The sequence below is a fragment of the Mixia osmundae genome (genome assembly GCF_000708205.1).
Source record: "Mixia osmundae IAM 14324 unplaced genomic scaffold scaffold_5, whole genome shotgun sequence".
Classification (NCBI taxonomy): Eukaryota; Fungi; Basidiomycota; class Mixiomycetes; order Mixiales; family Mixiaceae; genus Mixia; species Mixia osmundae.
In genome coordinates, this window is record NW_014575559.1 from 1,167,658 (window position 1) to 1,193,416 (window position 25,759).

At 56.0% G+C, this 25,759-nt stretch overlaps 14 protein-coding genes across 14 annotated transcripts; 7 read left to right on the forward strand and 7 right to left on the reverse strand.

Moving 5' to 3' along the window:
- Window positions 1–183: 183 nt before the first annotated feature.
- On the reverse strand, window positions 184–2,051 carry L969DRAFT_40612 (uncharacterized protein; the record flags this gene model as incomplete). Its single annotated transcript, XM_014712835.2, has 7 exons — window positions 184–304; window positions 361–600; window positions 656–713; window positions 763–785; window positions 845–972; window positions 1,027–1,380; window positions 1,428–2,051. Coding segments are annotated over 7 exons (1,548 nt in total), but the record flags the coding sequence as incomplete, so codon positions are not given.
- Window positions 2,052–2,245: 194 nt separating this feature from the next.
- Window positions 2,246–3,072, forward strand: L969DRAFT_62700 (uncharacterized protein). The gene is made up of 5 exons (XM_014712836.1): window positions 2,246–2,260; window positions 2,419–2,486; window positions 2,555–2,774; window positions 2,838–2,946; window positions 3,007–3,072. The coding sequence occupies exons 1-5, from the start codon at window positions 2,257–2,259 to the stop codon at window positions 3,041–3,043; spliced, it is 438 nt and encodes a 145-aa protein (XP_014568322.1). The 5' UTR covers window positions 2,246–2,256; the 3' UTR covers window positions 3,044–3,072.
- A 95-nt stretch (window positions 3,073–3,167) lies between these two features.
- L969DRAFT_94807 (uncharacterized protein) lies at window positions 3,168–7,445 on the forward strand (the record flags this gene model as incomplete). Its single annotated transcript, XM_014712837.1, has 7 exons — window positions 3,168–3,842; window positions 3,895–3,988; window positions 4,037–4,863; window positions 5,317–5,375; window positions 5,581–5,640; window positions 5,758–5,874; window positions 5,933–7,445. 7 exons carry the CDS (start codon window positions 3,168–3,170, stop codon window positions 7,443–7,445), a joined length of 3,345 nt encoding a protein of 1,114 aa, XP_014568323.1.
- A 107-nt stretch (window positions 7,446–7,552) lies between these two features.
- On the reverse strand, window positions 7,553–11,903 carry L969DRAFT_49370 (uncharacterized protein; the record flags this gene model as incomplete). Its single annotated transcript, XM_014712838.1, has 7 exons — window positions 7,553–8,528; window positions 8,579–9,768; window positions 9,825–10,112; window positions 10,156–10,252; window positions 10,311–11,098; window positions 11,152–11,796; window positions 11,853–11,903. 7 exons carry the CDS (start codon window positions 11,901–11,903, stop codon window positions 7,553–7,555), a joined length of 4,035 nt encoding a protein of 1,344 aa, XP_014568324.1.
- Window positions 11,904–12,122: 219 nt separating this feature from the next.
- Window positions 12,123–12,749, reverse strand: L969DRAFT_48921 (uncharacterized protein; the record flags this gene model as incomplete). The annotated part of the gene is made up of 3 exons (XM_014712839.1): window positions 12,123–12,304; window positions 12,360–12,554; window positions 12,611–12,749. Coding segments are annotated over 3 exons (516 nt in total), but the record flags the coding sequence as incomplete, so codon positions are not given.
- Window positions 12,750–12,788: 39 nt separating this feature from the next.
- Window positions 12,789–14,276, forward strand: L969DRAFT_87779 (uncharacterized protein). The gene is made up of 6 exons (XM_014712840.1): window positions 12,789–12,952; window positions 13,114–13,144; window positions 13,212–13,303; window positions 13,362–13,509; window positions 13,568–13,668; window positions 13,726–14,276. Exons 1-6 carry the CDS (start codon window positions 12,902–12,904, stop codon window positions 14,170–14,172), a joined length of 870 nt encoding a protein of 289 aa, XP_014568326.1. The 5' UTR covers window positions 12,789–12,901; the 3' UTR covers window positions 14,173–14,276.
- A 92-nt stretch (window positions 14,277–14,368) lies between these two features.
- On the forward strand, window positions 14,369–17,084 carry L969DRAFT_87780 (uncharacterized protein). The gene is made up of 5 exons (XM_014712841.1): window positions 14,369–15,504; window positions 15,552–15,641; window positions 15,700–16,723; window positions 16,772–16,882; window positions 16,950–17,084. Exons 1-3 carry the CDS (start codon window positions 14,461–14,463, stop codon window positions 16,624–16,626), a joined length of 2,061 nt encoding a protein of 686 aa, XP_014568327.1. The 5' UTR covers window positions 14,369–14,460; the 3' UTR covers window positions 16,627–16,723; window positions 16,772–16,882; window positions 16,950–17,084.
- Window positions 16,675–17,068, reverse strand: L969DRAFT_94811 (uncharacterized protein; the record flags this gene model as incomplete). The annotated part of the gene is made up of 3 exons (XM_014712842.1): window positions 16,675–16,723; window positions 16,772–16,882; window positions 16,950–17,068. The coding sequence occupies 3 exons, from the start codon at window positions 17,066–17,068 to the stop codon at window positions 16,675–16,677; spliced, it is 279 nt and encodes a 92-aa protein (XP_014568328.1).
- A 153-nt stretch (window positions 17,085–17,237) lies between the features above and the next one.
- On the forward strand, window positions 17,238–18,962 carry L969DRAFT_94812 (uncharacterized protein; the record flags this gene model as incomplete). The annotated part of the gene is made up of 1 exon (XM_014712843.1): window positions 17,238–18,962. The coding sequence occupies one exon, from the start codon at window positions 17,238–17,240 to the stop codon at window positions 18,960–18,962; it is 1,725 nt and encodes a 574-aa protein (XP_014568329.1).
- L969DRAFT_62714 (uncharacterized protein) lies at window positions 18,961–21,013 on the reverse strand. Its single transcript, XM_014712844.1, has 2 exons — window positions 19,702–21,013; window positions 18,961–19,650 (listed from the first exon to the last, which is right to left on the reverse strand). The coding sequence occupies exons 1-2, from the start codon at window positions 20,892–20,894 to the stop codon at window positions 19,062–19,064; spliced, it is 1,782 nt and encodes a 593-aa protein (XP_014568330.1). The 5' UTR covers window positions 20,895–21,013; the 3' UTR covers window positions 18,961–19,061.
- Window positions 21,014–21,422: 409 nt separating this feature from the next.
- L969DRAFT_87786 (uncharacterized protein) lies at window positions 21,423–22,610 on the forward strand (the record flags this gene model as incomplete). Its single annotated transcript, XM_014712845.1, has 2 exons — window positions 21,423–21,969; window positions 22,022–22,610. Coding segments are annotated over exons 1-2 (599 nt in total), but the record flags the coding sequence as incomplete, so codon positions are not given.
- L969DRAFT_87794 (uncharacterized protein) lies at window positions 22,469–23,019 on the reverse strand (the record flags this gene model as incomplete). The annotated part of the gene is made up of 2 exons (XM_014712846.1): window positions 22,992–23,019; window positions 22,469–22,940 (listed from the first exon to the last, which is right to left on the reverse strand). A coding segment is annotated over exon 2 (195 nt), but the record flags the coding sequence as incomplete, so codon positions are not given.
- On the reverse strand, window positions 22,841–23,377 carry L969DRAFT_87796 (uncharacterized protein; the record flags this gene model as incomplete). The annotated part of the gene is made up of 1 exon (XM_014712847.1): window positions 22,841–23,377. A coding segment is annotated over one exon (390 nt), but the record flags the coding sequence as incomplete, so codon positions are not given.
- Window positions 23,378–23,847: 470 nt separating this feature from the next.
- Window positions 23,848–24,451, forward strand: L969DRAFT_87797 (uncharacterized protein). The gene is made up of 2 exons (XM_014712848.1): window positions 23,848–24,347; window positions 24,409–24,451. Exon 1 carries the CDS (start codon window positions 24,035–24,037, stop codon window positions 24,188–24,190), a length of 156 nt encoding a protein of 51 aa, XP_014568334.1. The 5' UTR covers window positions 23,848–24,034; the 3' UTR covers window positions 24,191–24,347; window positions 24,409–24,451.
- Window positions 24,452–25,759: the final 1,308 nt, after the last annotated feature.

Consider the following 25,759-nt stretch of genomic DNA (forward strand, 5'->3'; position numbering starts at 1 on the left):
TCCCGACTAGCGTGCGACCTTGATCGCTCGCAGCTCGGCTCAGTGGCAGCACGGTCACCACGTCGTTGTCGGTGACTTATAAAATTCGCGAGAGAAACCAGTCGCGCCAAATCCAGCAAGGGTCCTTCCTATGCACGCACGAGAGCAAGGCAGAGGATACATTTGGACCGTACAGCTTTTCACTCATGCATAGCCATGCGCGGTCTGTGCTGCGGGGTATGCGCCATAACCCCCTGCAGGCGGCGGTGGACGGTACACCGAGAGACCAGCACTAGCTGCGCCAGAAGGAGGCATGGGGGGATGCCTGCTCGCTCACGGTCAGCCCGCTGTATCTTGCGACGATGCAGAGGAGATGCTTACCAGTTCGAGGGAATCCGCCAGGGTGGAACGCTGCTCGTGCTCATCCCGTTGGCCTCGGCAGCATTGGCTTGCTCTTCCGTTCTCGGCGTCTCGCCGAGCTCGGCCATCAAGCTCGCATATTCCGAATCGAATGCGCCTTGCATCGGTCCTGCGCCCATGGGTGCAGACATCATCTGTGGCATACCTGGCATGCCCGGTGCAATCATGTTTGGATTTGGCGCACGTCCTTGCATGCAGTCCCTGTCGCGCGACGAGCATGTTAGCACTGAGGCACACTCAAGGGCCAGTTGCCTACCTTGCCATGTGACCGGCACCGCCACATTTGTGACAGATGACGTTAGCCGTGAAATTGACTGCGCGTTGATCAGTGAAATGCTTGACAATGAAGGAGACAAGACTCACTCTGCTCGGGACAGTCATATTTCCTGTGCCACAGATGCCAGCTTCAGAGACGATTGCAAAGAGACAGATAGCCTTGACTGACCTATGACCAATTTGACCGCAATTGAGACAGGGCTGTCCTTCATCATCGCGGAGAGTTCCATTGAGCTGGGCCAACTCTCGAAGCTGATTGCGCTTGTGATCGTTCTGTGCTTCCGGTGTCGATGCAGCCTGTTGGTTTCAGAAGTGAGCTCGAGCCTACCAGACGTGGATAGAACCACTGACCGTCTCGATGACCTTGTTGACGAGCTTGACACACTTTTGCACCTTCTCTTCCGAGTCGGCTTGGATCAGACAGTGAAGCTCTTCATTCTCATCACCAGCGAAAGCCTCCGGGCGACCCTTGCCCTCCTTGACAGAGCCCTTGCCTCGGATTGAGATCTTTGCGCCCGATTCACGTTCCATGCCCTTGAGCGTATTGCCTCGCGGACCGACGAGCAAGCCAAAGAAGTTGATCTCTGGAAACTCTTTGACGGGTATGTAGACCCTTTCCTGAGGTCTGCCGGTTCTTTTGGCCATCATGTACTCTGGCGGTGGTCTGAACGTGGGATCCGTCCTCATCGCCCTTTCGACGAGTGACTGCTCTTGGCCGTTAGAGTTTGCTGCAGCATAAGAGAAAGACGTACATTGCGTTCATCTTCGAGTTTGCGCCTGTAGCGCACCTCGCGCGTGTTGGTACGCCTGCCCATGTGATCATACGTCGGCGGGGGCGAGGGCGAACGGAGTCGTTCGGGTGGGACGACATCGTTCAGCTTGAGCTTGCGCTGGATCTCCTCGAGCCGAAGCTGGGTTGCATAGTTCGTGAGGTCTTGCTGTGCGACCTGGCCTGTGATGGCCGTGGGCAGGCCTGCCACCTGGATCTTGTCCTTCTCGTCGCCCCATCTCGACTTTCTTCTTCGCTCGCCGGGCGCGAGGGGCGCAGAGGAAGACTCTTCTTCACGCTGCGGAGAGCCATACGAGCCCAGCTGGGCAGCGCCGGGGATGCCAGAGAAGCGAGACTGGGTTTGGTTGTACGGATGTGGAACGTATCCGCCTGGCGTCGCTTGTGTCTGGTTGTTACCGTAGGGACCCTGTGGACCTGACGATCGGCCGTACTGACTGCCTCCACCCGAGCCACCGCCTCCGCTGCCGCCATACGACTGTGGCCCGGAGGGTGCAGATGGAGAATATTCAGAGCTAGCCGCTCCTCCCCATCTACGGGGCCCCGCTAAAGGAGCGTGGTTGGCACCCGTCTGTTGCGCACCACGATCTGATGCCATGTCAGCGAGTGCCAAGGCGTACGAGCTCTGCTTACTGTACATCTCTCAAGCTGGCTGAGCTCGCTCCACACGTACGGGCAGCCAGGCTTCATGTCGGACACGTCAGCAAGTTTTTGAATAAATTTCATCTGTTCATTGTGGCTTCAGACCGAAAGGCGACGATTGATCAAGTTCAGCTCGACCTCTCAACAGCAGGATGGGTACGCTGCATTGCCGCCGCCTATGCCCAGCGCAGTACTGACCATTGATCTTGACTTGCCTCGCTCTCTCGCCCTCGCCTGCCGTCAATGCATGACTCTATCTCTTCTCTTGCTCGCCTGTCGACCATCTCGTCCGCGACACGGACGTACCCATACAGGTGCCAACAAGCCTCGCGGTATCCAGGCAGCTCGCAAGCTCCGTAACGATCGCCGTATCGCTCGATGGGTCAGTCTCGCGCGCCCGTCACGTCCACAATGGGCAAAGACTGAAGCCACTCCGCTCATCCCCTTTAGGCCGACAACAACTATAAGAAGCGAGCACTCGGGACAGCATACCGATCATCACCGACCGGTGGCTCGTCCCACGCAAAGGGCATCGTCCTCGAAAAGGTCGGCGTAGAAGCCAAGCAGCCCAACTCTGCCATCCGCAAATGTGTCCGAGTTCAGCTCATCAAGAACGGCAAGAAGGTCACTGCCTTTGTGCCCAATGACGGCTGTCTCAACTTTTTGGACGGTCAGTCATTCGCTCTAGACTTCACACTTGGCGGGACTGAACTCATCCGCTCGCCCGGGACAGACAACGACGAAGTCCTCATCTCTGGCTTCGGACGAAAGGGCAAGGCAAAGGGTGACATTCCAGGTGTCCGCTTCAAAGTCGTCAAAGTATCCGGTGTCGGCCTGCTAGCGTCAGTCCCTCAGGTCTCGTCCGGCTTGACTGTTTGCTGATCGAGCGTGTCCCCGATCAGGCTCTGGTCGGAGAAGAAGGAGAAGCCAAGATCATGATTGTTGCTATGCTATCATGATCTGCATGCATCACTTTTTGCTGTATCACCTTGGCATGCTGACCACGTACGTCTCCGAGCTGACTCGTGTCCTTGTTGCCGCCCGGCCAGCATTTTGTCCAACGATGATGAAGCGACTGCCCGATAAAACTGTCTCGCAGCTCCGCGCATCTGCCTTGATACTCACACCCCTCCAGGTCATCGAATCGCTCATCCAGAATGCAGCTGAAGCAGGTGCGACGCACATCCGCCTCTCCATCTCACACGACAGGAGCAGTGACGTCCCCTTCGCGACCGTTCCTCGCTCGCTCACAGTGTCAGACGATGGGCCTGGCATAGCATCAGACGACCTAGAGCGCATCATCTCTCAGCCCCACCACACTTCAGATCCAACCTCCACAAAGAATGGCGTGTTCCTCCATAGCCTCGCGACTGTTGGACGACTGCAGATCACCAGCAGAGGCCACACTCGAACGATCCAATTTGGGCAAGACGTGCGCACGTTGGCATCCCCAGCACAAGTTCACACAAACGGCACGTCAGTATGCGTAGATCGCCTGTTTGACAATCTGCCAGTCCGACAGCGTAGCCTTGCATCGCTGACGCTGACCCTGGATCGACTTCCTCATCGTCTGAAGGCATGGTCGATCGCTCAGCCTCAAATTGGCTGGCAGGCAAGGCAGATCATTCACTGTCTCGATGGCAGCAAGAAAGAAAAGGTCATATTCAGCCTCGCCAGCTCGCCCGGTCGCACTCCTTTGCAAGTCTTTGGCTTGCTCCACGAAGCTTCATACGCTCAAGTCGGGGTTTCTAAATATGAGAATGATCCTCGTTGCTGACGGGAAATGCCAGCACTGTGGCAACTTTAGCATTCGCGAGAGTGCTTTTCAATTGTCAGGCTTTTACTCGCTTCGCCTCTCGACTAGCCGTCAGCTACAATACATCGGTAAATATTATCTTGATCTAACCGTCGGTGGCGCTCAGGCAGCTACAGACCTCAACGGCGTTCCCAGCGCAGAAACGGAATTCTACGACAAGGCGGTTGAGTCGCTCTGCCACGTTCCCAGTCTGCACGTCCACAGTCCTAAGCGAGCACGCGCAAACAAGACAGCAGATGCAACTCGTTATGCCGTCTTTGCGTTCTCACTCCGGTGCAAAGCCGATGAGGCTGCAAGCCAAGCAGCGCTCCTCGAACACGCTCTGCGATTGCACCTGGAATACAGCGGCTTCATCAGCCGAGCTACGCCTCAAACTGCCGATCAATCCGTCTGCTCGCCCTCGCCGTTAACAAAACGACCGGCGCCCATGCTTTCGCCGCACGCTCGCGACTCGCAGCCACGAAGATCACCTGCCTTTCGGCGTGCGCAGTCCGACGCATCGCCTGCCGGGACTGGGCCACGGCCCCAATGGTTGCAAGCTCTTCCGCTCGCAGTCTCGCCATCATCAGCTGAACTACCAATGCGTTCACTTGCATCCGTCTCGCAGAAGAGCTTCTCGTTGCCGCCCGCAGCTAGAGTGCAAGTTATTGCGCAGGTAGACTACCGCTTGCTCTTATGCGCTCTGTCCGACTCAAGTGTAAGCAAGACCTTGGTCGTGATCGATCAACATGGCCTGGACGAACGAGTACGCTACGAAAACCTGCTCGAGCAGCTCGCGCCGCCCCTGATGACCATCTCGCTCGACAGACCGCTCCAGATACTGTATGACAGTCATCCCACTCAAGCTGCTATGCAGAGGCTGCGTCGTTGGGGCTTCGAATGCACAGCAAGCGGCAGCACTGTACAGATCAGAACACTACCAGAACTTCTGGCTCAAAGACTCGTCAGCCAAGCAAATTGCGTAGAAGCTATCGTCTTTGAAATTCTCGAGCGAGATGCGAAAAGCGAGCCCCCTACGGCGCTACTGACCTTGCTGAAATCGCGGGCTTGTCGCGGCGCGATCATGTTCAATGACAGCGTGTCCCCGACCCAGGCTACTTCACTTATTCGTGCGGCATTGCAGACAAAAGCTCCCGCTTACTGCGCTCATGGCCGCATGACTTGGCATGCGCTGCCACCTTTCGAGCCGACTGGGCGAAGATCAAGTGTACTAGACTGGTCGAAATTACAGTAAGCTGCCGCTACACTGCATACACATCTCGCCATGCTACAGCGAACGGCCAGCGGGACTTTACAGCCATCTCGCGCAGGCTTCGTCTCACAAAACTCCATTGCAGTGTGACAACGGCGGAGCGGCAGTTGACGGCAGCGTCGAGCAGACTAGACACTCTTGCAGTACCCGCCCCAGACTGACACGCCTACCATCGGCGGCTATGCATTGCAGCAGGCATCACCGTAAGCCTGGTACACTGAGGGCACTGCGCTGAAGAATTGGCGCTTTGCATAATCCACATACGACAACGAAAGACGTCAACGTATCAGCACGGGCAACGGAACCAAAGCCTCGATCCAGAGTGTGTCTGCTAATGACCAATGTCCGCCGACGTTGGCTGCTGAGCGCTGAGCTATTTGATACAATGCTGAGACTCTGTTGCTCTAGGGTAACCGACGCTTCACTGTTCGAGACAGGCTCGCGTGCCGAGAAGTCAGACGCTCGGGAGTACGGACGAGTGGGACGTGATCTACGATGAGCTGCGGGAGAGACAGCTGTCCTCGCGCAACCGATCAAGACCGGTCAAGAGGTCAGGCCGTTCAAGGTAAAGCGCGACACTCACAGAGAGCATGTAGCAGCAGCTGCGATGGCTTCAAAGGACTACTTTGAGGCACTGTTGGAGCTGCAGGGCTATGAATACTTAGCACCGGTAGATGACAACCTGATCTGCCCGATCTGCAGGTCAGTGCAGGCTCAGGGAAGCAGAGACACGAGCTCATGACACACATGTCGAGAGCAGACAAGCATGGGTCGAGCCACTGATGACGCCCGAGTGTGAGCATGTCTTCTGTGCTCGCTGCCTGCACAACGCTCTCGAGCCAGCCATCAATGCCTCTCCGGCAGGCGAGGAAGATGGCGTCGCACAAGCAGCAGCTCGCTGTCCGACTTGTAGGCTGGCCATACCTGCCGCACCAACGGGACGTTCCTCACCCGCTGCGTACCGCTCGAAGCATCTCCCTCCTCGGCAACCCTCGAGACACCTCGCCCGACTGAGAGAGCAATTCGCCATCAGGCCCGCCCCCCGCTTTATCACTCAGATGCTCGAAGAGCAGCTCGTCAGATGCCTCTACAGAGCTCAGGCTTGCCCCTGGACTGGCGAGAGGCAGCGCTTGCTCGACCACCTGACCTCTTCCGAGCAAGACGGCTGCTTACTCGCCCGGGAAGATTGCGGACGTGCAGATTGCACGGAAGTGCTCGACCGAGCCAGCACCGTCGATGCGCTTCACCGGCATGTAGAGGGCTGCGGTTGGCGGCTGACATCTTGCTCAGGCTGTCAAGCCTCTCTACGATGCAACGAGCTGCAGAGTCACTCTCAAACCTGCCCCGCCCGTGGAGAGACATGTCCTCATTGCGAGCGCGCAGCAGACGCTACGGCAGACCGCTCTGACGATATTGTCCGATCACCGCCACAGACTTTGGACAAGACCGCCTTGATCGAACACATCTCAATCTGCCCACATGTTGTCGTTCCCTGTCCGCATGCCCGATATGGCTGCGAACACATCGGAGCGCGCTCGAGCTTGACGACCGAGCACCTGCTCATCGAGTGTCCCTTTGAGCCTCTGAAGGCGTTCTTGTCCGTCTTCCAAGCCAACATCGATCGTCTCTCGACAGAGAATGCGCAACTCAGAGGGCGGCTTCACGACGTCGAGGCAGGTCACCGCCAATTGCGGGCAAGATCTGACGAAGTCAGGTCTTCCTTGGCGGGATTCTACGTTCCGCGCACCGGCGCCACTACTGTAGCAGACGGTGCCTTCCCCTTTCCAACAACTGCACTAGATGTAACTCCACCGATTGGAGCGGCAGGCACACAGTACGCTACAGCAGGCAGTCGCTCCGTGGCACCCTTGCAATCGACTATCCGTGACATGCACGCAACGCTCAACGAAGTCACGCGGGGTCTCGAAGCGCTTGAGCTCAAGCAAGATATGAGCATCGCCAACGAGACAATCCACATCCAGGAAGAGCTGCAATCCCTCAGAGGCGCAGTCCACACGGTCAGAATGCAGCAACACTACCTCATGATGGAGCGCAGAGAAGCTATGCTCGGCTCTACACTCGCCAATCCTAGCACGAGTCCCGACATGCTCAATGAAGCCAATATGGCGCTACGGCAGGAAGATCTAGGCGCCGGTATGGCTGCCCGTTATCGGTATGGTGCTTCCACGCTGTCTATGGGCGGCTACCCTTTGCAGCCGCCCGGTCTCTACTCACCTCGCCCTCGCTTCTCGCCACCCGATACAAAGCTGTGACTTGATCCCGCAAATGTCGTTGTACAAAGTAATGCAGACGAGCTCAAAGGGCTACAAGTCGTGCGTATGCGGAAGACTTTCATTGCAGTTCTGGCCGTGTGTCACGCTCAGCGCAGCGTCGAGCTAGCCCTGCGCACCGTTGAGCGGGTCACGGCCGCCTGTCCAGGCTTCTGAATGGTCTGGAGCGGCTTTCTGGGCAGCGATGCGCTGGCTGTGTGCGAGTCGCTGCCTGATCTCCCCATCTTAGATCCGCTCTTGCCTGCGTTCTTACCTGCGTCGAGGATACCGGCATCGATCGTCGCGCCGCTCTGTGCTGGCTCTTTGCGACGCCACGAATGAGCGCGGGACGATCGAGTTTCGGTCGAGTTGAGATTACGCTGGCGCATAGCACGCAAGGTAGTATCCGACTTGGCCGAATTGCACGCATCGGCGCGAGCCCCGCCTACCTTGCTTACAGCAGGATCGCGATAGATGGTGAATGCCTGAGCTATTTTGAAGTCCATGGAACAGGGCTTGCTCATCGATGCGACGTGGTTTGGACCGCCCGCGGACGAACGGCTGTTCTCCTTGTTGTCCTCATGCTCGGTAGGCACTTCGAAGCGAACTCGCTGGCCGGAAATGTCAGCAGTGCTGTCTGAGGGAACGACTGCCGCCATGCCGGGCTTGAGCATCGATTGCAGCAGGACAAAGTTGTAGGCGATGATTTTTTGCTGCTGCTCGTAAAGCTGAATGGCCGCAACGTTCTGCTGCTTACGCAATGCTTCAATTTTGGCCTGCCAGACATCATCTTGATCTTCGCCAGTCGCAGAGACGACCGAATTGGGCGGCGGAGGTGGCGAAGGAAATGACTTGGCAGTGTTCACCGCATCGCCGTCAGGACCAGCAAATGCGAGTTGTAGGCCATCAGCGAGTCTCTGAGCGTATCCGCGCTGCTGTGTCTGGTCACGCTTCACTTCGCGTGCGTGAATCGATTTCTGGACTATCGAAGCCTTGTAGCGAGCCCGCCCGAGGGCGAAATGCAGACCGCCGCCTTGATATTCAGGATAGACCTTGACATCCGGCAGAATGAGTGCGTCAATGCCTCTATGGACGATTGTCAGCCCAAAGCGGTCTGGATTCATAACGACCCTTACGATGGACAACGTGCATACGGAAGGTTGCCGGGACCAACAAGAGACGGTATGAGCTTATCCGGGCTGGTATAGTGCTTCTCTTCCCGTTTGATAGCGAGCGAAGCGGGCGTGATCAGGATGGAAGACTCGTCGCAGATAGAGCATGACTGATCGAGGATCTCGCTGAGTCCTGGGCTAGGCGGCACAGCGGACTCGACATTGCTCGAGACCGAAAGCTCGCCAAGTGATGAACGGGTCACATCCGAAGCTTTGTTGACGGACATGACAGCAACTGGAACGGGCGAGGCGTAGGGCGATTGAAGGCTTTGTCCTCCGGTAAGCGAAGCAGCCAAAGATGTGAGGAGCGTCTGTTGATCAGGCGCAAAGATAGGCAGAGCCACGAGCTTGGACTGGTGCTGTGCGCGCTTGGGAGTGGTGGTCGTCTCGCGGAATGTTTCGACGGCTGCCATACGGCTAGTGATATCCAGAGCGGCGGTACGCAGGTGACTAGTCGAGCGCATGCTACCTGTTGTCTTACGTGTAGCGAGATTCTTGGTGACAGGCAGCTGAGCAACAATATCCTGAAGCTCGTCAAGCGGAGCGAGCTTTGCTTCAGTGTGAGACGAATACTTTGATCTCGCGCAACTGTCAAACGTGATATAGTCGGAAAGAGAGGACGCCGAGATAGAGGTAGCGAGTGTGGCGGGTTTGGGGACGAAAGGGGCGGCAGCAGCCGAAAGCGACTTCTTTTCAGACTTGAGCGAGACAGCGGCGGGGAAGCCGACATCAATCGAGCTGGGCGAAATTGCATGCGGAATGAGGTCTTCACCCTTTTCGCCTTTGGCAGATGCGGACTGGCTGTCGAGCAATGTAAGGGCGTCGGCGGTGAGGGGGTGAGGAACGGCCTTTGTCTCGCTCTCATCGATGCCCTGAACGGCCCGGTGATTGATGCTGCCACCGAAAAAGGGAGACACCTCAAGCGGCTTGCCAAGGCGCTCCGTTGGCGTCGCCTGAACAATGTCAGCACGCTTGAACAGGCTTGCCATCGACGTGGCCGTGAAATCGATTGGACTGAGCGCTGGCAAGACTGGAAGTGATTGTGCATCGGATGATGGCTCTATAGGCGGTCCTGCGAGCTCGGGAGGATCGCAGGCAGCGGCAGCAAGGCTCGGCTGCGTGGGTGTACGAGAACCCGGTGTGAAGGCGTCATCCTGCTCCTTCTCGCATGAGCAAAGTACACAAGGCTCGATAGTAGGAGTCGCTGCACTCTTCTGATGGGGCCCTTTGCATGTGTGACCAAGGTAGGCGTAGGAGACAGATCCTCACTACCGGGACGATCCTCGGAGATCAGCTTCAGGTCATGCTGACGGGTACGAGGGATAGAGAGCTGAAGGCGAGTTGTCTTGGGCGACTCTGTGCAGATCATGTCGACGAGTCGCTCCGCTCGATCTTGCGGACGACAAAGGATTCTGGGCGGCGGATGAGGAAGCGTTCGATGACAGTCGGGCGCGGATGCTGGCGTCTTGCGGTGCGTGGGAATGCTATCGATGTGCTTCTTGCAAGTCGAGTAAAGAAAGCTGATGTCGAAGAAGGCTGACGTCGACTGGTGAAAGAAGCGAGACAACGGAACCCACGAGCGAGGTCAAGCGAGAGGCGTTGTGCGTACGCGTCGAGGTCAGCATCCGACCCACATGTCTTTTCAGTCCGAAGGCGTGAGAACATAGAGTGCAACGCGTGCCCCACAACAGCCTACATGGTGTAGACGACGTTGTATCCAGCAGCACGGAGCTTCTGACAGTGAAGCGAGCGCTCTTGCTGCATCTTCCGTATCTTCGCCCAGTCTGCTCCAATGCCAAAGAGACCCTTCTCACGCTGGATACGCTCCGTACGGTCTTCCATCTCGCGTTGACATCGTACTTGAAGCATGTGTATGTAGTTTTCTTCAATGGTCTCTTCGAAGCGTCGCAAGTTGCTTGGGACCCGCAACTTTTCTGCGCCTTTGGCGGAAGAGCTCATAGACCGCGTCAGAATCGGTAGTGTCGAGATAAGTTGCTTCTGAAGCATTTCGTTCCGATGGCTGACCGGTAAGGCGGTACCGTCGGTCTGCTCCGGCATATTGAAAGGCAGCAAGTCTGGATTCTGCTCGAGAATGGCACTGTAAATCGGATGTACAGCAAATTGGGTCGGATTGACGCAATAAGTATAATGACTCCGGGTCGTCTCTAGACAGGCTGTATGGTAGCTGGACGGCTCAAAGGCGTAGCTGGGGTTCGGTGGCGGCTGGGTGGTAAAGAGGCTCGGTAGCTGAGTGAGCAAGGAGAACAAGCCGAGCAGGATGAGCGGCAAGAGCTGTAGCCACGCCGGCGTTGGCACATGCTCTTCTTGCTGCTGTTGCCCACCTGCGCGCTGGGCCCTCCGAGGCATGCCACCGGTCGAGAAAGTCTGCATGCCCGGTCCAAAGAACATGGGAGAGCCGCCGCCGAAGCGAACGCCCGTGCCACCGAAACCTGATTGTGCGCCCCCGAAGAACATATTGAAGAGCTGCAGACCACCCCCATCAGCGGCAGAGCCGACGGAGCATTCGAGCGACGTACATCCTCCGCATTGATCTCATCACCAAATCCGTTGGCTGACCGCGCGCCTGCAAAGCGAGTGCCAGCGGAAGCAGCAGCGGCTCTCGAGGATCGATCATCCGGATCGGCACCGCACTGGTCGAACATCCTCCGCTTGTCCTTATCTGACAAAATCTGGAAGGCCTTGCCGACCGACTTGAATGCTTCGTCTGCGCCCGGGCAGCCGTTCTTGTCGGGATGCAGGCCGAGTGCGAGACGACGATAGGCTTTCTTGATGTCTGTATCTGTACAGGCCTTGTCGAGCGCGAGTATGTCATAGTACGCTGCCGGCTTGCACATTCTCACTCGTTTGACGAGAGCAGCTTGCTCGGCCGTGTACTCCCGCTGTTCTTCTTTGGCTTTCCCCTTTGCAGTTGCCGATGAAGGAGAAGCAGATTGAGCGGCACGATGCTTGAGACCCTGACCCGAAGGATGCGTCTCTGCCGACGAAGTGGACGCACTTGCGCCCTCTGACTGAGCGTGACCGTTCATGCCTGCTGCACCCGAGCCGGCCGCCATGCTGGTCTGTACAAGCTTCTCCAAGGCATCTGCGCTCGGCAAGGGGTACAGCGCCTGTGACTTCTTGATGAAGCGCAAGGCAGCATCGTACTTGCCGTTGGCCAGGTGCTGTCATCGTTTTGACATTGAGCCTGTTGTGCGAGACGAGAAGATGACTCGCTCACTCGTTCGGCCACAGCCAGGCTCCGCTGAGCCTCGTCTCTGTTGTGCTCCATGACTCAGCCGTGAGCAGGGCTCCGAGCTTAGCGCAAACGCTCGGGTGGGTGACGAGACGAGACAACGCGCGCCGACGGTGTGCCGTGCCATCGGCTTGACTTGCAGGCTCATGCTCATAGTCAAGACCGAGTCAGTAGAGGCAAGCCGTGGACGCTACAGATGCATGCATTGTCTATACGGTTTCTTCTTCCCTGCTCCTTCGTGGTGATGATCATGCATCAGCGTCGTAGGGGGTTGGCACTTTGATCAATCAGCTGGGGTTGGCCGTCTTCAGGTAGCGTGTTGCTCGAGATCGTCTCGTTCTGGACAGATCTCGAGCCCGGGCCCGACTGGAACTTGTCAACCGAACCAGGGTTGGCAGCTGCGATGTCCTCTGCTTTCTCTTGTGGTCCACCACGTCCTGCCCAGGTTGCGTCACTGATGATGACACACGATCGCAGCAGGCGCAAAAATACCTTCAAACGTAGTGGACTGGCTGCCTATGCCATCGCCGCCTTCCTCGGCAGGGATGAGCTGGCTGCTCGTGCCACCGCCCGTCTGACCAGTCCGGCCGACCGATGTTTGCGGTATGCCATCTGTGGTGGGGAAAGCAGAGAGATCATTGTTGCTCACGTTGGCCTCTTCGCCGTCCGCGGAGAGCTTGTTGGAAGCTTTTGCTCGCCTTTAACACAGGCCAAAGCAACGGAAAGAAAGAGCTGCGACTCACGAACAATGTTGGATCGATCGTTGAGCTGTGCCTCACTCTGTGCGATGATGTCGGCATCTGACTTGCCTTCGAACCCGGATGCCATACTGTGTCGTGTGCTTATATACTCGTGCAGTCGGCGAACTTCCCGGTGCGCTCGAGCTCGAAGATCGATGACGCAACGCAACGCGCGCGACTGTTCGACTGTTCGACATTGTGCTCCTCGCTGTTTAAGCTCGCGTCTTCCTCGTTAAGCCCGCTACAGACGCCCTTTGTTCCTCAATCGACGTAAGGATCGAGTGTAGCGAGACCATGTCAGACGACGAAGGCACATCTCGCAAGTCAGGTGCCTATCGCATCGAGGCAAGCCTTTCGCCTCATCTAGCCCTTCTACCTTGCTAGCCCGTCTGCGCTCTGCGCTAGCCGCTCCAGCTGCAAACGCACACAGTGGACTGCCATCTCATGCTCTTTGCTTGGTCCGCAGCAGTAGCCTGGACGGTGCTGACGGTGTGTACCCTTAACAGTACGCGGCGCGTGGTCAGGCCAATTGCAACGGTACGTCGCCCTCTGGGCCGGCAGGCCGGCATGCCGAGCAGCGCTGACTTGTGCATTCGGTGTGCAGGCAATAAATGGTGCAAAGAAGGGCCTGAGCCAAAGATTGCAAAGGGTGGCCTGCGAGTTGGCGCTTGGGTCAAATTCAGAGAGCATGGCTCTGTACGCCGCTTCCATACTGCGTCTCACTATCAAGGAGGACTGAGACCCATCTGCCTAGTTCAAGTGGCGCCATTGGGGCTGTGTCACGCCCAAGGTGATCAGCAATCTCAAGACGGCATTTGAGGATCCTGCCGAGCTTGACGGCTACGAGGACCTCCGCCCCGAGGATCAGACTCGCATCAAAGATGCCTACGATCAGGGCCACAGTGAGTCCTTCCGTACTGCTACAACCTATGCGCATCTGCTGATTGCCCAGCCACGCAGTTGCTCCGGAGGACGTCAATCCCAACTCACTTTCTCGCGAGCCCCCGCCTGCCGAGTCAGGCGAGGAAGGCGCAGATGAGAAGCCTTCCCCCAAGAAGAAGGTCAGCTGGCCGCGGTCTGTCAGACTACCGCGTACTGACAGAAATGCGATCGTACAGACTGCGACGAAGCGCAAAGCAAAGAAAGAGGAGGAGGATGATGATGCCGACGGTCAGGTAGTCGAAAAGCCAAAGAAGAAGCGTCGCACCAAGAAGGAGATGGCTGCAGCGGCCGAAGAGACTGCTGCTGCTGCGCTCGAGGCAAAGCAAGGCGATGATGCCGAAGAGAAGCCGAAGCTTGAACAAGCCAATGGCGGTAAAGCTGACGAAGAAGCCAACGTCACCACAGAGACTATTCTGCCCATCGAAGACGAAGCTGTCGATGACGAAGTAGCCAAGCCGGACGCCACTACTGCCGAGACAGCTAGCGAGGTCCCGATGAGCAAACCGAGCGGCAAGCTCGTCAGACGAAGCTCTCGCAGTAAGACAGAGACGCCGGCGCCGGAGAACGAGACCATCGAGGTGAAACCAAAAGTCAAGGGTCGCGCCACAAGGAAGAAGAAGTAGGTTTCGCTTGCTCGCGAGGCCCAATCTGCGCTGCTATCAAACAAGAGTCTTGTACCATTCCGCCACACGCTGTTGTGCTATCAGATGCTACATGATTATTGCCCTCCTGATCGTCACTGCTGTCGAACGTAGAGCTGCCTGCGCCCTTTGGTGATCTACTGAGCCTGGCGCGGCGCGACGCGCGACATGCGGCGACGTCCGACACGCGATGATCATGACATGTCACAAGCCTCGACTCTAGCTGGCGGCCTGATGAACTTGCTTTCCAGGCGCTAGTCCGTGGCCAGAATGCCCCCTCGTGGCAGGCCTAAGAAGCCACGCATCACGCCGGCAGATGCAGAGAATGCTCGACAAGCTCGCTTGGCAGAATATCAGGGCATACTCGCTCAATCCGGGCAGCCTGAACCATCAATGCCTGGCCAGTTCCCCGACGATGGGCAGACATCGATGAGTGCAGACTCGAGTGACGAGGCATACTTTGCGAGACTGTACGCTGGCTCAATCTACCATGCACCTACCTTTAAATACGACCTCGGCAAGTCGAGACACATCGCAGCCCGACCGGTGCCTCAGCATGTACCTGATAAGGCCGAGAGGATACAGGCATACCTCGCCCAGCTACACGCCAGCCGGATGGAAGCAGCGCCACCCACTAAGATCAGACGAATCGACAGCGGTCCTGCTGTTCCTTCAGACTTTCCGCGCGCTCGACCCAAGCCTGCCGCCGGCTTATCGTCCCATCCACAGCAGACTGCACACGAAACTTCGGAACCGAAGAGGGTGTCAGAGTCACTTGCCGGGGCAGATTACAATGTTCGATTGGAACACCTTCGTCAGCAGGCAAAGGCGTCTGTCAGACCCATCCCCAGCGTCGAGCCTGTCGAATCTGCACCGTTCCCAGCTTCAACGAGCCATGGTGGCGCAGTTCAACCAACGCACGAGACAGCGCGCGCACGAGAGCAGGCTAGACTGCAGAGAGCGCAAGCGCGCGCTCAAGCTCTTGGCCTCGTCGAGCCTGCTATCGCTACAGCCAACATCCCGTCCGCAAGCACGTCTACCAATGTCGCCCATCGGCACCTTGAGAATGCTTTCCATCCGAGTCTGGGCATTTACTTCCGGAAGAGCGCGGTCAGACCGACATTCAACGCTTTCCATCGCACAACAGAGGATGCGCTGTCACTCCAGGACATCATCGGACCCAAAGATCGCATCGAGAAGCTCGTCATGTCTTCATACGCGACCGATCTCGATTGGCTCGTAGCCCATGTCTTGCCGCCTGAATTGGGCAAGCAAGTCCTTTTGGCCTTGCCCGGGCCGGCAGATGCGCCGATCGTATGAATCCGCACCATTTGCTTGCCACTGCTGATATCTCAGAGCAGACGTCTTTTGTGCCGAATCATCCGCACATCAAGCTGCACTGCCCTCCAGTCTGCCGAACGTCTGGCGCCATGCATATCAAGCTCATCCTCGTGCGTTTGCTGGAGCATGCCCGCGCGTGCCCGCCCGTTTTGCTGAGAACTCCGACAGGTCGTCTACGATGACTTTTGCAGAGTAGCAATACCGACGGCCAATCTTGTCCCGTATGATTGGCAACAGATCGAGAATGCCGTCTGGATACAAGACTTTCCTCGTCAAGGCAGTTTGGCAAAGCCAACGCGGTTTGCGCAGACGCTCCACACGACCCTGCGGCTTCTTTGCATCGAAGAAGACTCACGCAATGCAGTCCTGCCGCTCGATGTCGACTTTTCGGCCGGCATATCAGCTCGCATGATCCTTAGCACGCCCGGCTCATCCAGTAGCGAGCCTAACGGCCACAAGCTTCTTGGCCAAGCCCTGCAAGACTTGCATCTTCTGCCCGCTCGTGATCAAGATGTACGGCTCGAATGTCAAGGCTCTTCTATAGGCGCACTCAATGACGAATGGCTGCTCGAGTTCTATTCCTCGATCTGCGGCCGTCCGGTCCGCACCATGTTTCCCAAGGTGCAGACTGCAAACTTTGAACCTCTCCGGACGCTGTTCCGCATCGTCTTTCCGACTCTTCGCAACATCGAAAATACGCATCTTGGCACAGCAGGCGGCGGGACACTGTTTTGCAATCGATCTACCTGGGAGAATCGCCATTTCCCGAAGGAATGCATGCGCCAATCGACTAGCAAACGAGCTGGCGTTGTCATGCACACCAAGATGATCTTGGCACAATTCCGCATGTCTCGGCATGCCCAGTCAGATCGACCACCGGGCTGGCTCTACGTCGGCTCACACAACTTTACGGCTGCCGCCTGGGGCAAATCGACAGCATCGAGCTTCAAAGTCAGCAATTGCGAGCTTGGTATAGTGATGGCTCTGTCGCCTGGCGAGTTCGACAAGCAAGCCGACTTGCTGGTCACTTGGAAGCGGCCCCTCAGACCGTACGGCGGTGATGACGTTCCCTGGTTTCAGCATGAACATCGATGAGGAGCCAGCCGAGGATATTGTCTTTATCTTGCTCTTGTCAGAGCATGTTCAGATGAACGGCCGGTGATCGCGGTATTGCTTGCCTTGTGGCATCAGTCTGCGTCCGTCCGTGAGCACGCATCTCTCTCGCTTGAGATCCACGCACGCTGGCTCTCTGGTGAGCTCAACTGTTCCATCTGGTCTGACGGTGGCAATCCGTGTGACCTCCTCACTCACTTCTCTCGTGTCTCTGCGGTCCAGCGTAGGCTGCCTTGTCCTGCGTGCTCGAGCGCTCGAAACGTCAGGTCATCATCCTCGGGTAGATGCAATCACAGCCGGCGTACATGAGAAAGACTCGCCAGAATGACGTACACTCGACTCGAGCTGTGCCGTCGACGTCTCTGACGGGCAAGCATGAGAACTGTGGGATCTTGAGGAATCTCCTCGGCTCCTCTGTCGTCATCACCTTGGTACTCGGGCCGGCTGTCGTCGCCTTGCACGTTGCGCGTTTGTCGGCTGGCCGAATGTGACTTTCTCTCTGTCTCTCTCTCTCCTCCTCATTCTCTTCCAACGATCCCACACAGATTCTGCCCAGATGGGGCGAGCAGCCGTCTTGCTTCTGTGTCAGGACAATGCTGCAGCTCTCGACATACTCGACGAGCTCCTCGCTGATGATCCCTACAATGTTCAAGCACTGTCGCTACGAGTTGACGCCTTCGAGTCACTTGGGGATTCTGAGCGTGCATTGGAAGACACTCGCCTCTTGGTCTCCCTGCAGCAAGCAGAAGTCGGTTTCTCGCGCTCAACATAGCTCTGAGCTGATGAACGAAACCAAGTACGACTTTCACAATCCGCCGTCAGAGGAGCCCGTCGAGGTTGAACGACACATCGCCCTCACTGAACACGACGAGGACGGCGAGGCGAACATCGCAGCAATGTTGGCTGAGCGAGTGCATCACACTATCGCACCAGCGCCACCGTCTGACAGCACCCTAGACTCTGAAGCCGAATGGAAGCCGACTGGACCTGATCTGCTCGCCCTACTGCCAGCCGAGTGTCTCTCAATGATTCTACGCCTGGCGATAGACGAAGCCATGTCAATCAAGGAAAGCAACCGCCGTATGGGATCCCTTCTCCTTACCTGCCGGCGCTTTCACGACATCCTCATGGCAGACACGACTTTCTGGCAGGCACTCAGCTTCGAAGGACTTGACAGACGAGCCAGACAACGCAAAACAGCCTCATGGCAGACTCACCTTCGCCATAAAACTCTGCTCCATCTCGACCTAGGCACCCTGCTCGACGCCAATAGCCCGCTGCGAGGCCACAGCCTCTGTACTTTTGCCGGCAATGCTCTCGCCTCACTCACGTGCGGAGACGTCAAACGGACGAGAGATCTAATATCACACGTAGCACCAACCCTGCTCAGGCTCGAGCTTGAGGTTGGCCGCATCAGACATTCGCTCGTCGAGTTTCTCAGCTACTTCCCTAATGCTAGAAGAGTGATTCTCAAACACAGCTATAGCCTGGATGCGCATGCACTCAAGCTGCCTGTTCACAAAGCTGTCAGATCAGATATCCATCCCATCAGAGAGTTAAGCATCACCAACGTCACGCTCGAAAGCGCTTTTGCCGGCGAAGACCTCCCTGTGAACGCTGTGTACTTCCAATCGCTCAGGCGTCTGCACCTCAGACTGATCAGAGTAGATCCACTTGCGACTCTGCCCGACTGGCTTCCCCGCGGCGACGCAGGCATCTTCCAGAACCTGCTCGAGTTGGACATCGATTCAGAGCGGGAGGGAGAAACGGTACGCTACGATCTAGACCTGGCACACCTCGCAAATTTGGAGGTCGCTCGAGTCGGTAGACATACGGTGACCAGTCTGCCTGCCACACTCAAGGTGTTCTCGCACCGTCCTGTCAAGAAGCGCAAGCCGCCTCTCGATTTGCTGGTACAATGTCTAAACCTTGAAGAGATCGACCTGCCCACCGGTAATCTATCGGGTAGTGATCTCGCTCAGCTCCTAGCTAGCGGCAAGATACAGCTTAAATGTCTGACGATCGGTCCCAGCACGACTTTTGACGACCACGGAATCGAAGCACTAGCAAAAAGCTGCAAACGGCTATCACGCCTTGTCGTCTCGGGATGCCGCAAGCTGACCCATCAACCTCTCATCAGCTTAGTTCAGGCCTGTAGAGACAAGTCTGGCAAAGCCTCTCTTGACCTTTGCCTCGACAATTGCTCGAAACTCGATCCCGAGGCTGTCAGATGGCTCAAAACATCCGTGACAGGCCGTTTCAGCCATACGATAGATCAAAAACAACGTCGCAGAGTACCGTTGCAGCCGAGCCCGTGATATTTGCCAGCTATTAATGTCCAATGTCCACTCGTTGCATACAACATTTATCCGGGTGGGACCAGCCTCACCCAGCTGTAGCCTATCGCTACCGACTGATTACAAACAGAGCGTCCCACAGCCCTGAACCGTCTCAATCGCTCGACACATCGGTACATCTGTAGCTCCTTCTGGTGCCTCGAAGCGGTCGATATTGTTATGATCCATAATTGTGACTACTGGTGCTGAAAGATACGGTTCGCTACTGAGCGTTTCGAGCGTGTGCTGGTAGCTATGCAGGAGCATACTGTCGAGATGCCGTTGCCTGAGGCGAGATGCATCACCGTCAGAGTAATGCAATGCGTTGCGAAGGTAAGACGGCTCGAAAATGGTGACAGCGCTTTGGTTAAAGAGTTTGACGATATCGACTGTCGAAGCAAAACGCCGATGATAGACAGCAGGCTTCTTCAGCAGTTCAAAATCGGTCTTGTCTGCATCGGCTAATCTCTGCGCTCGCGTGGGTGGCCATTTCCCAGCTTTCTCGAAATGGTGAAACTCGGCATCTGATAGACCAGGGAGATCGGATGTGATGTAGATCTGCGAAGGGGGTACAAATGCTCGGTCTGTGGCATTCGCCAGGGCAAGCATGACCTTGAGCTGTCGCGAGACCGCCTCTCCGTCGCCGGCTAGTGCGCCGATAGTCAGAATCCTGGCAGCGTGTGAGCAACCGAGGTCCCGGTATGACCAGAGACGAGCTTACCTGGGCGGGTCTGTGTAGTAGTGATCAACATCCTGCCAGAATGCGCTCTCCTTTGCATCGTAAACTTTGAGTTCCTTCTTCCCAGTGCAAGTGAGATGCAGCGCAACTACGCTGGCCGGAGGAGTCCACCCCATCGTTCGTCCCCAGACGCGGGCTTTGTCGATGACATAGACTTGGAGACCTGTCAAGCCAGTGAACGAGCTAAGAGGAGGCCAGAAGGTATGATTGCCGGTGCGCAGTTCAGCAGCGCCCAGGTACTCGTTGACCGCCGGCTGATCCCAAGCGTCGTCTTCAGATACTTGATGCGCTATGGACTGCCATAGATCGGCGACCGCTTCTGTGCCACGCTGTGCAAAGAAGCCGATGTTGAGTGAATCGCCGCCTTCATCTTGCATCTGAATATCAAACCTGCCGTTGTCGATGTCGTGTAGATACTCAAAGATGTTACCTTGGAAAAAGACATCGAGGTCGGAACAGATTGCTGAGTAGCCGGCGCGGGCCAAATCGCTGAGCGCCCGAGACTTTTGCCAGCCGATCGAACGATACTCGATCTCGTTGTTTCGCCTGCTTTCTCGATATCGCTCCGGGAGATCTTCTATCTTGTCGAATATGTAACACATCAAACCAGAAAGAGCGCAAGTTGACATACAAGCCTCATCAAGACAGAGGACAAGGAGGCTTGGCCGAGGGGTGTCAGCCGCGCTAAGCTTCCGGAAGACCTGATCAGGCTCGCCGCCGAGCTTCGGACCTGGAGGCCGCTTGAAGGAATCTGTACGATCAGGACGCTTCAAAGCATCCAGATAGGCCACCAATTGAGGCACGACCTCTCTGAGATAGAACCCGCCTCCGATGACCGTCCAGATTGGGCGCCCTTTGCGCGGTCGACCGACTTGCGACTCGAGAAAGCTGACCATGTCAACTTGCGTGGCCCTACCTTGAGCATATCTGTGCCCAGGAATTGACAGTCGCCAAGCATGCACATCCAGCAGGTCGGTGATGTCTATTTCTTGTCGCATCAGTGCCGCACCCGCCGAGACCCATTGCCAAGGAGTAGCTGGCCTCGTCTCCGGGGCATCATCCGCTCCTGATATAGTCAAGAGAAGACCAAAGGCGAGTGAGATGATGCCAGCACATGCGAGCACATGCCGGCGGCGTGACGGCTGCGAAGTGCGCTGCTCTGGCAGTCCTCGCATGCTGCCTGACAAGCTCTTCGGTCAGAAGACCGCAGAAGTTTAGGCTGCATTGTGCTTGACGTCTAGCGATGCGCACGTCCGAAAGTGGCAACGCGAAGCATCCCTGTCGTGGATGCACGATCTGTCAATCCCGTCTTCCCGCGAGCGCGCGCCATATCTTGGCACTCGAGATCTCCACATTGGTCGATCAGAGCCTGCGGAGACGCAGATCACAAGGATGCTGGCGAGTATTCGAGTGTCAGTCCGCCCATATGTCCCTGCGATCAGTGTCCGCGACATGCACGACCTGACTGAGCGGCTGTGATCTTGCTGTAGACAACCTTTGCAGCAGTGCCAGCAAGCTTGACTACATCCGGACAGTGAGCCATCCGACGTTCCATCCAATTCACCTGCAAGCCACTCTGCGCCTCCCTAGCACCCGCTGAAGCTGTCAAAATGCGCAGACCACGTCCCGACACCTCTGGCTTGTCTCGCTACGTCACACAGTCCGCTGGAATAACTTATAGCCCTCCGTAGAGGCTGATAGTCCCGTCAGCGTGGATGACCGCAATAGTCTGTAGAACACAGCGCTCCTGCGACTCGCAGGGATCGTTGCCCAACGATGGAAAGCTTGCACATCCATCAAAACGCGTTTCACACGGAATGCCCCCGTCGTCATGCAGCCTGTTGATGCCTGACAACGTCGCAACTCATGACGTTTTCATCGCTTTAGCACAGCGGGCGAACAAAGCAGTCATGTTCGCAGTCTTTGCGTTCGCATTGTCCTTCCTCGGACTTTTCGGGGTCACGTCTGGCTCGGTCATCCCGCAAGCAGATGGCTTGCAAGCTCGTCACCCCGTCGGGCCCTGGCAACCAACGACGATCACCATCTTTACCGAGATGCATGATTTGCTTTATAAAACCTACATCGACCTCCGAATCCGTCTGGACGATAACGCAAGTCTATATTATCATTCAGTAAGGGCATTTCTGAAATTTCGACAGGGTTTGGAAGGCGGCGTTGGTCCTGGATACAAGCTTGCTTGGCAGGAGGCAAGCACTGATGCTCTCGCCGGCGCAAAGATTCGCATGATTGGTCAGGCCTGCGCTACCTGCTATCCACGGCCTAATGCGATCTGCCGCAACAGTCTCAGATAACGTACGCGATATCCTAGATCTGACGATGTATCATCCCCTCGGAAAAGGCCTTTTTACATACTATACGATAAACGATCTTCAGCTTGGCGACACCGATGTGACAGTGAGCGCTCGTCACCCCGTCTTGACCTGTTCTGACTCCTCTATGACTCAGCTGAGCCCGTCCCTTGTTCAGTATGTTCACCCGGAGGCTCGCTCGTGTCGCATGCTAAGAAGTGAACGGCAGAGTCGTCAGCGGAGGACGCATCATCCCGGCGCATCCTTAGATCGTTTTGTCGTATCAGCTGCAGATAGAGTCTCGCTCAATGACTATGTCAAGTCACTACCGTGAGCCCCGTGGCCGGTAGAGGTCGGTGTTTCACTCACAGACAAAGTCAACCTGATACTGTGCGGAGAATAGGGAATGCAAACTCAAGAGAGACAAGAGATGCCAGAATAAGATAGACTAGGGGATATTCGAGCATTTTCTAGGCTCGCTACCTTGACTGAGGCAGCAACCGACTGAAAGATGCTCTTTGATATTCGCATAGCTCTTCGGCGCACTTTGAGCGATGAGTAGTCGACAGCGTCCAGTCCAAAGACGGCCAGCACGTCTTCCACGACTGCTCAANATGTAATTTGACAGGAGTGCTGTTNNNACATCAGCNGNCGATCGCTNGGGCNGCGAGAGGCTNACCGTGGAGGCATGATCTGAATTGCCTCATGAGAGAGAAGCCTCGCCAAGCAGCGAGACAATGTAGATGCATTGCAGACGTAAGCGCTGAGGAAAGAAGGTGTTGCTTTTGTCAGTGCTGCCGGTAAGTCGGCTGTGTTGCTGTCGAGCCACGAGCTAGATCCGACGAGCGAGCAAGCCTCAAAGGCTGGCGGCATCCGGCAGAGCACTTGGCGCGGGCAGATACTCTTCGTTCGCTGCACATACCTCCTCTGAAGTTATCCATCGCTGATAGGTTGCAAAGCTACCTCCGGGCTCCAGTGTTCATAGGCAAAGCAAGATCCAGAGGCGGTTGTTGTCTTCTTGCTGACCAGCTTCTCGTCTGAACGACCGAGCGCGCCTCAACTTGACAGCCGCGAGCACAGCAGGTCAAATCTCGTCGGCTTNCGCTCGTCCGCTTGAGGCGCCTCACACGGTTGTTCCTCATCGNGGACAGGTCACCACACCTGCCTAGAGGCCGCGGTCCCGGGATGTTCCCAATTAGAGCGTCTGAAGCGGCTGTTGTCTTCTTGTCGGCCACGATTCTCGCCTCGACGAGTGAAGGCGCCTCCCCCTGATACTCGTGAGCTTCTCCAAGATTTCCAGAATGGTCACGGGCAGTCCTTCTCTCGCAGCTAGTCGCATAGAAAAGGAGCTCCCCGTCGAATCAGCCAGTGTGCGAGTCTGGCCTCGAGCTAACTCCAGATCATCACAGCTTTCGCAAAGGGTCTGAACGGGCATGTCGATCTTGTCTGTTGGTCGCCAGAGCGTCGTTGACGAGCGAGCAGGCCTCCAAATGACAGCGTGGAGCAACCACGACTAGCCAAATGTNGTCGACCAAGACTCTTCGTTCGCTGCATCTCCCTNCATAGACTACTCGTCCTCGANCATGCTGATCTCTGAGTGCTATCAAGGATCCTCGCAAGACAGTATCGGACTTGTAATGTCGTGCTGGTCGAGACTAGCGCGCAAGGGGGAAAAAGCACAGACGTGCTAATTATCTCTGCTCGGGCGAGTTCGGTGATCCGCGCGCCTTGTCCGATCGATCACGCGCCTGCAGATCTGCAACCAATAGAGTCGTCTAGCATCATAGCCTTCACGTCTCTCCACAAGCTCGGCCACTATCAGATGCCAGCTTCAGACTGATGGCGGGAATGACGATCATGCCGACACCGCATGCATTTGACATTTCTCACGACAGTCTTGCGCATATTGTCTAGGCCTTGCGCTACTTGTCTCGTACTTATCGGCAATCATGTTTGATCCTTCAGTGTCATCTCTGCTATTCGATGTGCATGATGAGCCTCAATACATGCCTTTTGATTTCTCTGCGATAAATTCCGTCTTTGCAGTCGCTGCTCGATATGTCCCAGCCATGCCCTATCACCGATTATTGGTCAGAAACGGGCAATCTAGACTCAGCCACCATCAGACCTTTCGCGCGAGTAAAGTGGAGACTGCAAGCTGACAGATCACGCTGTCATCATCGTCAAGCGGATGCATGCTAAGCAAATCTACAACATCGATCTGTTTCCTGGCGCATGAGATTCTCATTGATACATGTTCCCTTTTTCTTCATGCACATCCAAGAGCAGCTCAAGCTGAAGAATCCCCGCTACAAGCAATTGAAGACTCTGATCTCTTCGATCCTCCCGATGGTACTTTGGAACCGAAAGGCACCAAGGATTTTGAATCTGTCCTATAACAATCCAGCAACAAGTGAGCACCTTCATCGAAGACAAAGGAACGTCCGAAGAAGTGACAGCAGTGGCCGAGACAAGCAGCCGGACCTGAAGACTATCCCGCTGATAATTCCAAATGCACAGTAAAGATATGGTGAGAGGTGATCACAAGCAGCAAACCGTTTGTCAGCCGTACACCTCGCCGTGTCACATATCGAACACTGTGTCAGGCCCTTCTTTGAGTCTTCAATGCTAGTGGTGGCTTATTGCTTGCAAGGATCTGAAGGAGCATATCATTTGGACGAGCGCATTCAATGCAGCGATGACCATCATGTCAACATTCAACACGCATCTCAGCAGAAGCAAATGATCCATGGCTGACGACGTTCGCTCGAGCAATCAATGCATCAGTCGTCCGCTAGATACTGTTTTGGAGACTGTTGCTGTGTGCGACCGTCGCAAGATACTGCTTCAGCCGTACTGCCGGCCACACAGGCAGCATCGAGCTCCCTGACTGAGCTAGTATCGCGAGTGAAGGTAGTTCAGTCTGCTCCGGAGTACGAAAACATCTTTGTTGATATTTTTTTTGGCGCAGACTGACTCTCCGTCCCTCTGCATCGTCGTGATTGCATCGGGGAATCTTGCGGCGATCTCTCAAATTGCAAATTGAGTCGCATCATTAGTGATNCCGACTGGATGCCGTACCGATGAAATGCAGCAATACGACCGGGTGAAGAGTATGAGGGTCTTCGCTAAAGTCGCTGTGGTCAATCCAATGTCCTGNNAACGCGCCTAGATAAATCACGCCNATCAGATACACGGGTGATTAATAACTTTCCCATGAATTACGCAACATTGACTTTTGGCGTGGCAAATTGAAGAAATCCCCTGGCATTTCACTACTCGCCAATGGCAAAGCGGCGCTATCCTTTCTGATCGTCGACAACAAACATACAGATCGATCGGCTCTCCGCTATACCTTCCTTTCGCAACTTCTTCGCTCAGACCTCCAGTCCGCTCATGTATCGTCAAGTAACGCATACCTTCCAAAGTCCAGTCGACACGACTGCCACGAGCTGCCAAATCAGGCTAAGTCGCGTCGCTCATCTTCCTTCATGCCGCAGACAGCAGCTGTGGACACTGCGAGCTACATTCACTGATTATACGCTTAGACATGGTCAGATCATGCATCACCACGCCGATAGTCCGGAAGCGTGCGACACTAGCGAGCAATCATCTCTTACTGGCCACTAGCTACGAGGCAACACGTCAGGCTAAAGGAGTGTCAGCAAGACGATCTCATCTACCGCAGTGAGAACAGCAGCGNTNNGANGAACAGACNCTCTCGCCTGCCA

What these genes read in the sequence shown, in the direction of transcription:
- L969DRAFT_87779 (XM_014712840.1), top strand. Translation starts at nt 12,902, where the DNA reads ATGTCAGACGACGAAGGCACATCTCGCAAGTCAGGTGCCTATCGCATC. An exon ending in CAGGTGCCTATCGCATCGAG is followed by an intron (nt 12,953 to 13,113) that starts GCAAGCCTTTCG and finishes TACCCTTAACAG; the next exon opens with TACGCGGCGCGTGGTCAGGC. An exon ending in AGCCTTCCCCCAAGAAGAAG is followed by an intron (nt 13,669 to 13,725) that starts GTCAGCTGGCCG and finishes GCGATCGTACAG; the next exon opens with ACTGCGACGAAGCGCAAAGC.
- L969DRAFT_62700 (XM_014712836.1), top strand. An exon ending in CTGTCTCAACTTTTTGGACG is followed by an intron (nt 2,775 to 2,837) that starts GTCAGTCATTCG and finishes CGCCCGGGACAG; the next exon opens with ACAACGACGAAGTCCTCATC. An exon ending in TCCGGTGTCGGCCTGCTAGC is followed by an intron (nt 2,947 to 3,006) that starts GTCAGTCCCTCA and finishes GTCCCCGATCAG; the next exon opens with GCTCTGGTCGGAGAAGAAGG.
- L969DRAFT_62714 (XM_014712844.1), bottom strand. Translation starts at nt 20,894, where the DNA reads ATGCGAGGACTGCCAGAGCAGCGCACTTCGCAGCCGTCACGCCGCCGG. An exon ending in TACTACACAGACCCGCCCAG is followed by an intron (nt 19,651 to 19,701) that starts GTAAGCTCGTCT and finishes ACACGCTGCCAG; the next exon opens with GATTCTGACTATCGGCGCAC.
- L969DRAFT_87797 (XM_014712848.1), top strand. Translation starts at nt 24,035, where the DNA reads ATGCCTTTTGATTTCTCTGCGATAAATTCCGTCTTTGCAGTCGCTGCT.
- L969DRAFT_87780 (XM_014712841.1), top strand. Translation starts at nt 14,461, where the DNA reads ATGCCCCCTCGTGGCAGGCCTAAGAAGCCACGCATCACGCCGGCAGAT. An exon ending in GGCCGGCAGATGCGCCGATC is followed by an intron (nt 15,505 to 15,551) that starts GTATGAATCCGC and finishes ATCTCAGAGCAG; the next exon opens with ACGTCTTTTGTGCCGAATCA. An exon ending in TGCATATCAAGCTCATCCTC is followed by an intron (nt 15,642 to 15,699) that starts GTGCGTTTGCTG and finishes GAACTCCGACAG; the next exon opens with GTCGTCTACGATGACTTTTG.